This window comes from Stegastes partitus, unplaced genomic scaffold (assembly GCF_000690725.1).
Source record: "Stegastes partitus isolate 25-593 unplaced genomic scaffold, Stegastes_partitus-1.0.2 Scaffold1175, whole genome shotgun sequence".
NCBI lineage: Eukaryota > Metazoa > Chordata > Actinopteri > Pomacentridae > Stegastes > Stegastes partitus.
Window position 1 is genome coordinate 140,131 of NW_007578906.1, and position 16,008 is coordinate 156,138.

Genomic DNA, 16,008 nt, shown 5'->3' on the forward strand with positions numbered 1-16,008 from the left:
CTTGGATCTTTTGTCTTGTAGTTCTGGCTTTCATTCAAGATGATCATAGCATTGCACAGTAGTTGTTGTAATCTTGCAGCAGCATGGCCTAGAAGACATGGCAAAAAAAGTCTGAGGTTGGCTGAACTTATTTGGAACAAAAACCAGAGCTAAACAGAAAAAGACTTGCCCAGGTTGTCTGTTCTAAGCATCAGTGACGTTTTTAAGGGAGGGATTATTTCTGGCATCTCAGGTGCAAACTTCTGGTTTTGTTGTCAAAACTTACTTTTGTGACCACGTCTCTGATTGTCTCTAGGTGAAGACTACAGAGGTCGGTTCACCATCAACAGCCACACAGGCGCTGTCAGCACCACGCAGGTCCTTGACCGGGAGGAAGCCCAGAATTACACTCTCACCATACAGGCCCGGGACTATGGCCCCACCCCGCTCAGCTCCTCCACCCAACTCCAGCTGGTGCTGCTGGACCAGAACGATAACGTTCCCGCCTTCAGCCGCAAGAGCTATCACGCCTCCATCAGCGAGGGCCTACCTGCTGGAACTGAGGTCCTGCGCGTTACTGCCTTCGATCCCGACGAGGGCTCCAACGGGGACGTGACCTACTCCCTGACGGACGACAGCAGCCAGGGGGCCTTTTCAATGGACGCCTTCACGGGTCAGATCAGCACCACCAGGTCTCTGGACAGAGAGAGCAGGGCTCAGTACACCCTCAGAGCCGTGGCCACAGACGGCTGCTCTCAGGGCCCGCTGAGCTCTGTGGCGTCAGTGACCATACAGGTGGAGGACGTGAACGACAACATGCCAGTCTGTGACCAGAATCCCTTCAACGCTTGGGTTTCCATGAGGACCCTGCCAAACCAGATCGTTACCACAGTGGTGGCAACAGACGGTGACCAGGGGGAGAACGGGACAATACAGTTTGCATTATCTGATGAGGAAAATCTGTTCGACATCAACACCGAGTCTGGAAAGATTTCACTGAGGAGGCGAGTGAGAGCAGGTTTCTCTGGGAGGAAGTTACAGGTTGTGGTTTCAGACCGAGGACGTCCTGCTCTGACCTCCACCTGCCTGGTTTTCATTCATCTGAAGGGAGAACACGAAGGACTCCAGTTCACAAACAAAGTGTACAATGCTTCTGTCAAGGAGAACAGCAGAGCCGGTACGTTTTCTCAGCTCTGTTCCTGTTGTTTTCCCCAATACCAATAAAAAAAACCTCATCGATCTTTCCACTTTCTGTTCCTCAAGGCACTTGGATTGCAAAAGTGGAGGCCAGTGACCAAACCAACGGCAGACAGAGAATCACATACACCATATTTAGTGGCAACGAGAATCACATTTTTTCCATTAACCGTCACACAGGTAATAAACCTATGAAATTCTGCTTTTGTTTCCTTTTCAGTTCAGTTTATTGGTTAGGATTAGCAGATGGTGTTTGCAGTACGTATGTGCAGGAACACTGTGAATGCTTTTGTCACTGAAGTTATAAGTAATAGTACAAATTCTCATTCACTGATTCATTACATTTACTCTTTCAGCTAATCTAGTTCATCTAGTTGTTTATATGCAAGCATTTCCTAAAGAAATATAATTTTGTTTGCCTGATTTTATCATATTTTACTTTTTTTGGATTCCCATCTACATAAAGTAAAGGTGCAGACACAGTTAGGCTGAAACACAAAATATTCTACTGACAGCGGACTGAGCGTTTACCGCAAAAACTTGAACCTAGAAGTCCTCCTGTCGACACCTTTGTTAACAGATCAAAACTTCTGTTTTTCTTTCCACTGCTTTACCTTCACTTTTCCATTATTTGGTAAAACGAGGCATCACAAGGCCAAAGAGAAAAAGGCCGTGACCACAGCAAATCTAATTTTTAAGAGCCCATATTATGCTTTGTAGATTTTCCCCTTGCTTTAGTGTGTTATTCAGTTTTTTAAAAGATCTGCAAATCTGTCTTTCATGGGACTGAAATATCGCATTTCAGACAGAGGGTGAAAAGATGTGCTTTACTTTTGTTGTTTTGTTGGGTTTTTTTTTGCATTAAAGTATGAAACATATTCTAGCATGCCCCAAAATACAACTATAAACTTGTACATGTGCATAATATGGGTCCTTTTATTATTATATACACTTTTCCTTCATATAAACTGAGCTGCACCTCCTCAAATGTTGTTTAAAAAGCAGTTTGGTGGTTTACCTTCGTGTTTCCGTCTTATGCAGGTGAGATCCGAGTGCAGAAAGATAACTCTCTGGACTTTGAGGTGAGCCCAGAGATCCAGCTGGTGGTTCTGGCTGACAGCGGGCTGCAGACGGCTCACTGCAGGGTCTCCATCAGCCTGCAGGACGTCAATGACAACGCACCACAGTTTGAACACAGCGGCTACAGAACAGCTGTCTGGGAGGGACAAGTTCACAACACCTACATCATGCAGGTCAACTCTCAGTGTTTCAGCCCTCTTTGACATTAGAGCACCAAGCATGTGGAGGATTTAATTCATTGTGATAATGTGTGGAATGATCCCACTGACACTGACTACTCCCCATGTTTTGAGCAGGTCTTTGCATCCGATGCTGACAGCGGTATGAATGGACAGATTGAATACTCCATCCTCTCCGGTAACCATAATGAAGCATTCATTTTGGACTCTGTGCGAGGCATCCTGGCTACCAATGTTTTACTGGACCGTGAGATCACTCCCTCATACAAGTATGCTCACACTGTACATTAAATGGTGTTAAGTAAACTTTTATTTGCGTTCATGGCATTTAAAGGATGACTATAACAGTTTATGGTCCTACTTATAAAATAAAGAGCCAACATCCTGCTTCCTAACCTCTATAGCAGCTGGACTAAATGTGTATTTTATACTGTACTCGTGTGTACATTTGAGAGCATTTTATCCAGGATACAACAACAAATATGTTCTTGGCATTTTACAACTTGTGTGTCGTAGCCACTGGCACGGTGTCGCAGTTGTTTTGTCTCTGTTTGGAAAAAGGGACAAGACTTCTGTGTTAGTTTAAATGACAACACAGCTCCTACTGTGTGTGGATATGAATGTTAATGTGCAAATAGCAAACACATTAGTGATGTCTAGATGGCTCCTGCAGAACATAAATATGAACTAGTTTCATTAGTAAAAATGTACATGCGGACATAAGCAAAAGGGCTGTTAAAGATCATGTCTTGCATGTTGCAAATTTTTTATTATTTTTTTGGCCTTTCATGCCTTTATTTGATAGTATAGTGAAGAAGGGGACAGGAAAGTGGGGGAGAAGAATGAGGGAAGGACCTGCAGCAAAGTGTCATGAGCTGGGTTCAAACTCACTACCACTGCGTTGGAGCCTTTAGCCCCTGTACATGGGACGCCAGCTCAACCAAGTGAGCCATCGCGGCACCCAGCATGTTGCAAATTTAGTAAAATCTTATCCTCAGAAGAAAACTGTTGGACACACTTTATGACACAGTAAGGTAAAATAGAATATAACTGGTGGTGACTCAGTGGTTAAGGCCTCAGCCCCAGCACCACCAAGCTGCCACTGCTGGTTCCCCGAGCAAGGCCTTTAACCCTATCTGCTACAAGGGCACCTTAGTGTGACTGATCCTACAGTCTGACCGCAGCTTCTACAGGATCAATAGACCATATAAAATAAAATAAATAAATATACTATGCTGCAGCTGTACCAGACAAACTGTGGCCTGCTCTGTAATTCTGGTTTTGCAAAATGTAGCCTGGTGCAACACTCAGGAATCTGCTTAACTAAAAGTAGAATTACTAATTTTAGAGTATAATCAAAAAGTATGAATGCTTTAATCTGTTCAATTTTTCATATCACACTGTGTTTTTTATGCTTCCTACATAGTATATTACATCCAAACACACTCCACAATATGCATTTGGATTAACAGGATCATTGTGTAACTGCTTTATGTTACAGGTTGGTTCTGCAGGCAGCAGACAGGGGGAAACCGCCGCTCAGCAGCACCGCCACCGTTAGAGTCCAAGTGGTGGACGTCAATGACAACAGCCCCGCCATCCCACCCATGGAGCCTGTGGTTATAGCTGAGAGTAAGCCTCACTATCACTGCTCTGCCCTTAGTTTTCCTCTAATGACACAGTCTTGTTAGAACATCAGCACTCATTGCAGGATTTAAACGGGAGTTCAGCGAATTTCAAGTGACAATCTTTGTTTTTCTCCGAATAGATCTTCCAGCAGGTTACATGGTCACCCAGGTGTCTGCGAACGATGTTGACCTGAGCTCAGCCATCACCTACAGTTTCTCCGACAACAGCAGCACCAGCGCCCCGTTTGCTATCGACCGGTACACCGGCGTCGTCACCCTGACTCGAGCTCTGGACTACGAGGAGCAGACAAACTACACTCTGACAGTGTGGGCGTCTGACTCCCTGCATCTGACCACCGGAGAGGTTCAAGTCCAGGTGCTTGATGTGAATGACAATGCTCCAGTCTTCGGCCAGGTCTCCTACCAGGTACAGATAATATATTGATCAATCTAGAGGCAGACACCATTCATGAGTTATAGTGACGAGTTACTATGCTGTTTGAAAACAAATATTTTTCACAAATCTTGATGCCTTACTTGTAGATGGTAAATATTATGACTCTTTATTGATGACTAATGAAGAATATCCAAAGATTTGATGACTTATTATTGTTACTATTATTATTATTATTATTATTATTATAAAACCACACAAGATTAGATCCCAGTGAGTTGGTCTGTCACTTCCAAAAAGATCCAGACTTTTTTTTTTTTTAGGAATTAGGAATCCAGCCACAGTCAAGGTATCCTAACTTCTAGTTTCTAGTTTGTGTCAATCTTTAAAAACTGATATGTCCCATAATACAGCTGGTCTTTCATATCCCCCCATGGTTGTCAGTCTCCGTGAATCCACTTTATTTTTACAGTTAAAAAAATTGAAAACTCAAACTCAAACCTAGGTACCCCTATAATAACATGTTTAATGTTAAGATACGGACTTTAGCAAACTCCCTCCAGAGCTGTAGAAGGCGTCATAAGGGCTCCTCGAGATGAGTGACTAAACCGAACTTGATGTAAAATTGGTGGAGTGACCCTTTAGCCACAGGCTACTCGGAGAGCCATCAGATTATAAACTACTGATAAAATGTTTTCAACTCGAGTGAATTGTCTCGATTTTAACTATTTTTATTTGATTGTTAATAAATGGAATTTGTTCTAGATTTTCTGCAGCTCATTTCTCCACTTAAATACTTTGTTTTAGGAGTCTTTTTCTCGAAAGACTGAGGTCACGTACGAGCCAAAAAGATATTTCACCTCAAAACCCAAACGTTTTTCCTACAGATGCTGATCTAGAATCAGAATCAGAATCAGAAAGGGAGCGCAGTGCCGAGGCTGCCATCCGCGGCGCCATCTTGGAATGCATTAATAAATGATTAATTAAACAATTATTACCCCTTTATAAAGTATCCCTTATTAGAAAGTGGATCTGACTGGATATGGAGTGTACATCATGACGTGACTCATTATTCGTTTCCTGTTTAAGGTGGAACTGTCGGAGTTGGTCTCAGCAGACACGTTTGTTCTGTCAGTGTCCGCTACCGACAGAGACTCTGGACTCAATGGCAAGATCAGCTACCGACTGCTTTCATCTCCTCTGCAAGGTTTTTACATCCAGCCAGACAATGGTAAGAACAGTTTACCTGTGCAATAGCTCTGACATACAATAGACATCGCACACACAGAAAAACATTACTGTACACTGTGTGTGCGTGCGTGTTTTGTGTAGAGTATATTGCCCCGGAAAAGCCATTTCGTCATGCTTTACAGGCAGAAATGGCTGGTCTGGTGGTCTGATTTTCATATTTATTTATCTCAATCTGTCCATTAAAATCAGCTTTTCTGGCATCGTTAAAAGGGGCACATGCCAAAGTAAAGGGCAAAGTCGTTGCCTGTTTGTGAGCAGCTCACCATACAGTATCAAAGGTTACTGAACGTTTTCCTTCTGCTAGCAGCAGCATATTTCACCACTGTTGATATTTTCTGACCTCTTGTGCAAGTGAGTTCCTTGGATAAGGGGAAAGAGAAGGCAATTAAGTCACTGAGATATAGTGCTTCAGATGGCCGTGCCTATGCCATTATCTCCCTTTTCAAAAATCCTTAAACCCAAGAAAGAAGATAAATCCTGAACCAAAACCAGCTTCCCCTTTCAATTCTGGCCAGCCTTTTTCACTCAAGAGTGATTTATGAGCTTCTATCTATGTTTGAACCCCAAATTTAATATCGGAGAAATGTATTTGCTTTGTTTTGCGGTGAGGAGCACCAATGGAAATTTGCATCACTGTTGACTAAAGCACTCAAACTATAATCCAGAAATGTAATGTGGTGCTCTCTGTGGTACAGTGCCTCTGTGTTTCCATGCTTATATGTGTCACAAACAGTGGATGATGCCTCTTTAGAGTAAAGCCTCAGAATGAATACAGTCATCTTGTAGAAAAGTTTAAGTGGCAGTGAAGTGGAATAATAAATTGGATGGACAAACTCTTTGTTGCCATCCAACAAGAAAATTGCTTTTACAGTCTGCACATGGAATTGATTTAAGAATAGTTACACGGGAAATGATGTTGCACTGCGGTGTCTAATGACCAGGCCAATTTTGATGTAACTCTTGATATATTGTCACACAAGCAGACATGTTTTATAGCTCTCATTCTGAAGAGAAACATGTTAGTGTGTTTCTCAAACCATATGTTAAAGCCATTGGAAGGTCATTCAGCTTTACACTGGAGAGGCCAAATTTTAGGTGTTTTTGTAATTTGAATACCAAATATTTCATGAAAAATGCTAAATTAATTTGCTCATGAAATCTTGTCTTGCAGGTTCTGTTTTCACCAACAAGCCATTAAAGGCCATCACAAACAGCAACTTGATCCATCTACTGGTTGAGGCAAGAGACGGAGGCGATCCCGTGCGCTCCACTGTCACCTCCATAGACGTGCTGATTGTGGACATCAACGACCATGAGCCTTTGTTTCACCAGGACATCTACACACTCACTGTCCCAGAGGACACACCCACAGACACCACCCTGCTGACTCTGTCTGCAGAGGACCAGGACTGGAGCCCTCAAAATACCTACTTGGACTACAGCATCATCAGGGGAAATGAGGAGAGAAGATTCTGTCTGGAGGTGAAAATGATTCCAGTTGAGAATCAGATGAAAAACGTAGGAAAGCTTGTTCTGTGTAACCCTTTAGATCGTGAGACCACCGAGAGCTACGCACTAACTGTTAGCGTGTCTGATCGAGGAACGCCTCCAATGAACAGCTCAGCTGTCGTCATGGTGACAGTGACAGACTGCAACGACAACGCCCCCGTCTTTTCCAGCACAGAGTACCACACTCAGGTGAGTGAGAACAGCCAGATAGGTACCAGGCTGGTTCAGGTCAGCGCTCAGGATCCTGATCTGGGAATCAACGGCCTTTTGCGGTATGACATTATTTCTGGAAACAGTAAAGGCCACCTCAAGCTCGACCCTCAGTCTGGCCTTTTGGTGATCAACCACTTGCTTGACTATGAGGAAGACTCAAAATACACCGTCACCATCAGAGCAACAGATGGCGGTGAATCATCTGAAAACCATAAAGTGGCTTTTGCAGTTGTCTTCATCACAGTGCTGGATGAGAATGACAACACTCCATACTTCATGTTCCCTACAGTTAACTGTTCTGTCCTGGAGAACCTCCCAGCATTTGCCCACACCTGTTCTGTCCATGCCGTTGACAATGACTTAGGCCCTTATGGTCAACTCACCTATTCTATTCTGTCCTCCTGCTTCATGGACTACGGTAGCGGCAGCCCTGAGAGGAAGGAGGCTTTTGCCATCGACCCCCTTACGGGTGACATTCACACCAGACAAACCTTTGATTACGAACGCGAGAGTGAGTACTGTTTTGTCGTGGAGGCCAGGGACAAAGGTGACAAAGCAGCTACAGTGAGAGTGCAGGTGGCCATCAAGGGAGTGGATGAGTTCAGTCCTGTGTTTACCCAGAAGCAGTACCACTTCCTCCTGCCAGAAAACATCAAGCATGGGGAGACAATCGGATATGTGATGGCGATGGACCACGATGGAGGGGTGGACGGGCTGGTAGAGTACTCGCTCGTGAATTCATCACCGTTTTTCTCAATAAACAAAACAGTTGGTGCCATCTCTGTGTCAGGTCCCGTGTTTCGCAGGAGAGGAAGCTATGCCAATGAGGACATGGTGGAACTGGTTGTGTCTGCAGGTAGTCCCAGACTGGGCTCCAGGACTACAACCTGCCTGGTTTTTGTCAACATCTCCAGCTCAGCAGAAGCACTGACTGGGGTTCCCCTTGATGCACATATGCTTAGTCTGAGCGTCTCACTCATCATGTTCGTGTTTGTCCTCGTCATTTTTGTGGGCTTGGTTCTCAGATACAAGCTCAAGGAAGCTGCCATCAGAAAGGCTGCTGCCATTGCTGCACAGCTGAAACATGGCTCTGGCTCGTTCAGTAGATCAGATGGCCACAGTGACATATCTCTGCAGGAGATGACGCGACCCAGCCTCTTAATAACCAAGAGGGACATCGCACACCTGTACAATCCATCAGACTCGAGTGGTCGTGGATCAGCAGAAGGTGAGACAGCTGAGGACCAGGAGATCAAGTGGATCAATGAGTACCCCTGTCGGAAAAGAGACGAACCCAGCAAACAGACTGCGGAGATCCCGGACTCTGCCTTACCTGGAGATACTATTTCCTGCCACTCTATCGATGTAGGACCAGAGCACATCTTAGCAGTCAGTAAATCTTTAATCTCAGGGATGCCCAGCACAGAAAGTCTCCACCACTTTAAAGAGGAGGGAGGAGGTGAAGGACTACTTCCTGCAATACTTAGGGTGAGAGATTTGGAGGAAAATGTGCGGATGAAAGGGTACGCCCCCCTTTCTGAAGCCCAAGTCACCGAGGATTCGCTGTCCTCACTGGTGTGTCTGGAGGAGCAGCTGCAGGGCAGCTACAACTGGGACTACCTTTTAGACTGGGAGCCACACTTCCAGACTCTGGCTTCTGTATTCACAGATATCGGGATGCTCCCTGACGAGGAGCTTCAAGGTGGCCGTGAGGACTTAGCAGCAGAGTCGAGCTGCCTCATGTACCCACCGCCTCTCATAACAGGGGTGGCTCAGGCCGGCATTAGGACTGTTCCCCCACGAAAGCCGGGGCGTGTGCCAACCCTGAGCAGGAAGCCCTCTTACCCCAAATATGCTTATTCCCCCTTAGCCAGAAACACAGGACTCACCCCATCTGCTATGACGCCCACTTTCTCCCCATCACTGTCTTCTCTCACCATTAGGACCCCCAGTGCCTCACCAGTGGTCTCGGAGACTGGAGTGGGGGGGATCAGACTTGACTCAGGGCCCCTCACTGCAAGCCTTTTGGAGGCAGAAATTCAGGTGTAAACACCAGTTTTGGCCAAGTTTATCTGTGACATTCAGTTTCAACCTCAACTCACCATCTGGAGTATTTTTAAGGGACCCTGCACAGCTCGGTTTTGTTTTTGATTTATTGATATTCTGATGTAGTCCTGAACTTACTTCCATCATTATCACATTGTCCATTTTTATGATTTTAGACTCAAGGGTTTTGTGAGTCTAAACTCGAGGGGGTGATATGAACATAATATAGTGATTTAATTATGTAGATTGAGGTTGATTTCATAACTCGCTTCTGTAATAAAACTAAACAAGTCCTTGGAAAAGCCTGAACTGAGGCCTGTCTTGCATTATATTCTTGTAATGCAACAGTTTGAATGAGAGCAGATGTTCTAGTCGGCAATTAATTACAGAATATTTTAATGTAAACATGTTTATAAGTGCAGAAAATGAAACACGTTGTTATTGCAGTTGGTTGCAACTTCTAAATTGAAACTTTTCCACGGTTGGTTTAACTTTAATAACCAAAGAAAGGCGACATTGTTCTGCGGTTTTGTCTATCTTCCTGGAATCGTAAAAAAAAAAATGTTGTTTTAAATCCAGGCCCTTTCTTTCCTCCCTCTTCTTTATTATATTCTGCCAATAAAATGTCAATAAAAACCAATGACAAACAGAACTTATTTTATTTCTTCAATCTAGGGCTGAATTTAATATCATATTCAGCCTTTTAAAGCTAGAAACAGTCTGCGTGTTTGCAGATTTCATCCAAAACCAAAAGAAAATATAAGGGATTCTTCACTGACAGTAATTTTGTTCAGATTCCAGAATTGAAATTATATTGTCTTGCTGTCACTGTTCATAAACCAGTTCCAGATTCTGGCCATTGTACTTCATCGTCATGAACAGAAATGGTCTGTTTGCTTCGTGAATGTTTCTGTGTGTGCTGACTGTAGACTTCGGACACCCTGTTAATAAACAGCACTTTATGTATAATTTTCAGAGAATTGTATGACTTTGAATATTAATAAATTTGCAAAGAAGTGATTTGCAACAATGAAACTCTGTTCTGCATTTTTTTGTTTTTTGTGTTTTTGGCACATTTCATTTATAATGTGTAATGATTGTTGGTTGTTTTCCAGAAGGATTTATTTTTATGTATATACACACATTTATAGAAAATGTCCGAGACCTCACCACCTCTATCAGAACACTGCTCCTTAACTGCCTCAAACATCTCATTTTGTATTTTTTGTGTTTTATTACCAGGCTGTTTTTTGAGAGGGAGAGAGATCAATTAAAGTATCCTGTAAATGAAAAATGTGTGAACCTTGAAGTAAATACGAGGTGTTCCAGGCAGTGTTTTGACATTAACTCTGAGCTTTGTGAGGCCTTTTACAGCATTTCCCGTATTTTCCTTTCATCACTTTCAACTGTAGTGGTGCCAAACTCCTTGGCTTGGCTTTAGAACAATAGTGATGAGCAGTCTGCTCGGATTGCGGTAATGGAATCAGTTCATTCGTTCTTCAGTGTTTCCACAAAGAATCGCAACATCCAAAGATGTTGTCAAGTTTGATCGCTATTGACAATCACAAATCCCAGCATGAGTGTTTGCTGATCCCTGGTTTACAACCTCTGAATCTGCATCTTCAGTGATTGCAGTGATTCAAAAGAAAAATATGCGTGAATTAAGTGAAGTTTAATCGTAACAGGCTACCAGTGTCCATCAGTTTTTAACAACCCAACCCATACTGGTGGTTCATAAAAGACACCTGGATTGTGATTAATCATTGCATTTGTTCCACCTTTACTTAAGAAGAAGCTCTAGATAACAGCAATCTGAATATTTCACTTCCCCAAGAAAAGTAAAGAAATACAAAGTGCTTCAACGTGGCTCCACTTGGTCTGCTGTTAATCTAAATGTGCTGTCCTCGGGGAACTTACGAGCTGAGGAAGCTGAGGAGCTAAAGTCTTTATCAGATAGCTTCATGAAAGACAATAAACAGTCGGGCCTTGAACCATACTTGCCAAGTGTGACCTGTATGTAGTCGCTGATAGCTGCGTAATTATTTATTGACTCAATTCAGTCTCTCCTCTGCACCTCGGTGGGTTTTGACAAGCTCCGCACTCTCCTGTATTTGTGATTTCAGTGGGTCCTTGGCCCCAGGATCACGGTGATGGAAGAGATCTCTCACCGTATCAGGTGATCTGGCCAAACAAGCTTCTGTGTCTCCGCACAGAGCTCCACATTCCCCACAAGCTGTGCAAAGAGCCGTTAAATTGATCTTTATCCATTTATGCTGCCTGTCAGTCCGCCAGGAGAATACATTTGCTGAGAAAGGTCAGGAAGTCTCGAGTACAATAAGATTCTTCAACACTTGCACAAAGACAGAGAGATTTCTGGATTGTGTTCAATATATACTTGAGATAAATTTAACGTCAGGAGTCCTGAGCATGACCAGATAAATTGGACCCACTGTTCCTCCCACACTCTATTACATGGTTTTTGTGTGGTCATTTACTGAACTTCAAACACAGATTATTTGGGGAATATGCGATAATGCTGAACTGAAGGTCTAAAAACTAGATTTTGACAGGGAGCTAGTCTCATGAGTCTGCCATTGACTTGTCTTCTGTTTGGAAGGAGGCTGAGGTTGTTCATTTAAAAAACAGGTTGTCTTAAGAGTCTTTATTAGAGAGTTTTCATCTTCCTGCTGTAATTGGTTGATTGTTTCTCCATCGTCATTAGTGAGCCTGATACTAGATCTACCTGAATCATAGGAAATGAACTTCAGCATGCACTGGAGCATTTTGCAGCTGAGTTTCAAGTAACACAGGATTGGAGTCAGCACCTCCGAGTCTGATGCCGCGGTTCTCTGCTGGAGAACAGTGGGCTGCTCCCTCTGGGTTGGGGGTGAGATGCCAGGTGAAAGAGTTTAGGTATGGCAGGATCTTGTTCAAGAGTGAAGGGAAAGTAGGGTGTGAGATGGACGGGGCGGCGTCAGCAGTTATGTCGTCAGTCTACGTTCCAACCACTGCATAGGTGTCAGAAATGCCATCAAATCAGAGGAATGAGTCTTTTTCTTGTCCAGAAATAGATTCGAATACAGCTCTCTGCTTTTGACGTACAAGGAAAGATGGTCTGTTGTTGTTTGGAACCTAAATTAGGAGCACATTGTCGGCTCAAAAACAAACTACAAGAGGTCGAAGCAGACAGTCGCACGCCTGAGTCTGGTTTTGTTGGAAGTTTTTGGGGGTTTTTTTTCTGTTAGAAGTGAGTTTTTCTTCCACACTGTCATCAAGCGCTTACTAACAGGGAGGTTGTTGGGTTTCTCGATAATATCGTAAGTGTTGACCTTACTATGGGAAGTGCCCTGAGATGACTTATGATTTGGTACTGTGTAAAAAAAAAATGCTGAATGAAAGTCTAATGTAATACATCATGTCTCTGTACGTCAACCAGCAGTGTGTGTGACCAGCTACATTTCAGGTAGCTGTAGAAACAGACCTGAAGGAAAAAGACTGCTCATTTAGATTTTGGTAAGACTGAAGGCAAAGTTTTATTGCTCATTTAAAGGCAACATTCCTTTTTTAAATGTACTTAAGTTTTGAAGCTTTCCTCTACATGAATGATGACAAGAACCTTGAGCTGTGTTTAAGGATGAGGAGCATTTGTGTGGCTAGTTTTATTCTAAGCACCTCAGATAAAAGGGGAAGGCCTTTGTTCTTTAATAGAAGAATTTCTGTGCTTATGTTTGACAAATGCGTCACCGCTGTGGCTGGGAAATTGTGTTCTTGTGAGCCAGGAACTTAACTCAAGGGGAATAATAAAGTCCTACCTCCATCATAATACGCAATCATCTGTGTCAGATCCTCACTTGTCAGAAGAAGAGAAGATTAAGATCTCGTAGTCCAGTCTGATTGTCAACTGGAAGAAGAGGCATGGTGATGAATAAAACACAGCTGTGTTCTCATCCTGTCTTGGACTTCATTATTTGCATTCTATTGAGATATATGCTGGCCTCAGAACAAGCTCTGCATTGTGGTTTCTGGCTCGTCTGACAGCAGACTGGAGGCTATAAGATGCACCGATGAAATGTAGGTTACATTCAACTGGCAGAAAAATAGTCGTGGAGGAGGAAAGTGTAGTCTGAGTGACAGCTAAAATTATTTGTAAAACAGTTTTCATATCCAGTGTTGAAGAGTTTGATGGATTAGTAGTTGTTCCTCTTGGCAAAAAAAAAAAAAGATTTGATGGACTAGAGGACGCAGAACATTTGTCGACATATATCTCATAGATTCATTTGCGTTCAGCTAAACCGGAGGTCTTAACAGAAACAAATGTAAAATCTAATTAAATGTATTTGTAGAAGTCAGATTCTTGTTCTTGATGTTTTCGTGCCAGAGGGGCGTCAAATAAAACCCGCGTGTGTAATGAAGATTTGTAGCGTGAGATATTCCTTACAGATTCCACCTGCTGCCAGCAAAGCTTCAACAAGAGCGTTTAGAAACTCTTCTAAAGATCTCTTACATGAAAAATGGTCTGCATATAGACGGAATTCAAACTGGAAGATGAAAACAGTTCCCCAGAGTAAGAATCTGGCTGTGGTTCTTTTAAAGGCATTTGCATATTTTCTAGCTGAATTCAATCTTGTTGAGTAAAAAAAAAAAATTGTTTTGTTGTTTTGCCCTTTGATCAAAGTTTGCTGTAGAAATGTGAACATGCTGTAAAATCACCAGCAGTGACCGTATGTAGAGTAGAAAAGCACTGAATATTTTTTCATTGTGAAATTCAAGTGTAAAATTGATTTTCTTCATGTGTCTTTACCAACAAAACCTTAATAATATGGTCATGTTGTAGATTCACAATGGCAAACCTTGTTCTTAAAAGAAGGGCTGTTTCTTTATTATAGATTTTAATTGTAAATTAGTGAATATAGTGACTGTCACACAACATTGTATGTAGATTTACATTTTTTTTGCGTGGCTCCATACAAATGCCAGCCTTTCTAGCACAAAACATTGAGTCAACTGGTAAATGCTAGTACTACAAGTCTATTAGTATTTGCCCTATCCCTGACACTGAACATGTCAAAAACTGACAATAAAGAAACACACTCAAAATTAAATGAAACACATCAAAAACAAAAAACACACATCATGTCCGTCAACCTGCACTCGGCAGTCTTGTGTCATATCTTATCAATCTCTAAAGTCTGCCTTCATTTTGATTTCTACACAAAGTTTCGTGACTGCATCTCGCACGGTTGTGATGCCGTCACATCACACAGACTGACAGTCATATAAATACCTGTCAAAGTACTTAAAATTGCCTTTGTTGTCGCAGTCTCCAGTATCACATTTTGCCCTATGACACACACACACACACACACACACACACACACACACACACTGACTCACAAGGTGAAAACAATACCAGTCACGCTGTCATTGCCGGTAATGAATCCACTTCAGGATGAGTATGAAACATAACAAAAAGTGGAAAACTTGAAAGGGTCTGAAAACTTTCCGTATGCGCTGTATATCAGACAAGGCCTTGCATGACTCAAACATTTAACAAAAGTTTTGCTTTATTTGTTTTTTGTTTTTTGTTTTTTTTTATGAAAACAGGCTGTTGAAAAATGAAACTTACTGTCTATTGCCATTCTAGCAGCAAATGAATCACAGTAGTGCTTTGAGCTAAATGCTAACATTGGTAATCTAATATGCTCATGATAATGCTAACATAATGGTATTTAGCAGGTTGATGTTTACCTTGTTAATCGTCTTACTTCAGTATTTTAGCATGCTAACTCAAGATCAAGTTATTCTTCTATTAATAAAGCCTCCTTATGTGTTACAGCCAGTCCAGTGATACAGCAGGAGTCCTCTAAAAAGTTGACCATTGGTCAACTAATGTCTTCTACCACTGTGGCGGTCAGTCAAAAACATGCAAGCATACGTTTCTGGTGGATATACACAGATTAATCCACCTGTTCACTTTGGTATCATCACCACTAAATCTTGTCTTTGGATATCATAATCCACTGGGCAGTATTTTGGCATCTGAAAAGAAAGATAAATCAATTCACCGACCTGTTTATCAGCAGGGGTCAGGTGGGTGTCCGGTTTGGAAACGGTAGATACATAACTCCGATTTTTGCAGATGATGCAGTTCTGTTGACCTCGTTAAACCTTCGGTGCTCTCTGGGTTGGTTTATATGAGTGTGGAGCAGCCAGGATGAGAGTCAGCACCTCCAACTCTGAGGTCCTTGTTCTCTCCCAGAAACTAGTGGATTTCTCCCTCTGGGTTGGGGATGACCCACTGCGCCAAGTAAAAGAGTTGATGGGAATCTTGATCACAAAATAGAGCATAAAATGGACTAAATGAATTGGTGCCAGGGTTGCACAGTGGCTCGGTGGTTAGCACCGTCGCCTCGCAGCTAGAAGATCCCTGGTTTGCGTTCCGGTTAGGACACCTCAGATCTTTCTGTGTGGAGTTTGCATGTTCTCCTCGTGCAGCGTGGGTTCTCTCCAGGTTCTGCGGCTTGAGGTTAAC

The 16,008-nt window shown here is 42.7% G+C and overlaps 1 protein-coding gene across 1 annotated transcript in view; it reads left to right on the forward strand.

Moving 5' to 3' along the window:
- Positions 1 to 9,479, forward strand: part of dchs2 (dachsous cadherin-related 2) — a 35,646-nt gene extending 26,167 nt beyond the window's left edge. The window contains exons 12-19 of the mRNA XM_008297004.1: positions 296 to 1,156; positions 1,243 to 1,356; positions 2,218 to 2,429; positions 2,553 to 2,704; positions 3,937 to 4,067; positions 4,204 to 4,490; positions 5,547 to 5,688; positions 6,880 to 9,479. Coding sequence (XP_008295226.1) covers positions 296 to 1,156; positions 1,243 to 1,356; positions 2,218 to 2,429; positions 2,553 to 2,704; positions 3,937 to 4,067; positions 4,204 to 4,490; positions 5,547 to 5,688; positions 6,880 to 9,479 — 4,499 coding nt within the window. The remainder of the gene's footprint in view (positions 1 to 295; positions 1,157 to 1,242; positions 1,357 to 2,217; positions 2,430 to 2,552; positions 2,705 to 3,936; positions 4,068 to 4,203; positions 4,491 to 5,546; positions 5,689 to 6,879) is intronic.
- The last annotated feature ends 6,529 nt before the right edge of the window (positions 9,480 to 16,008 follow it).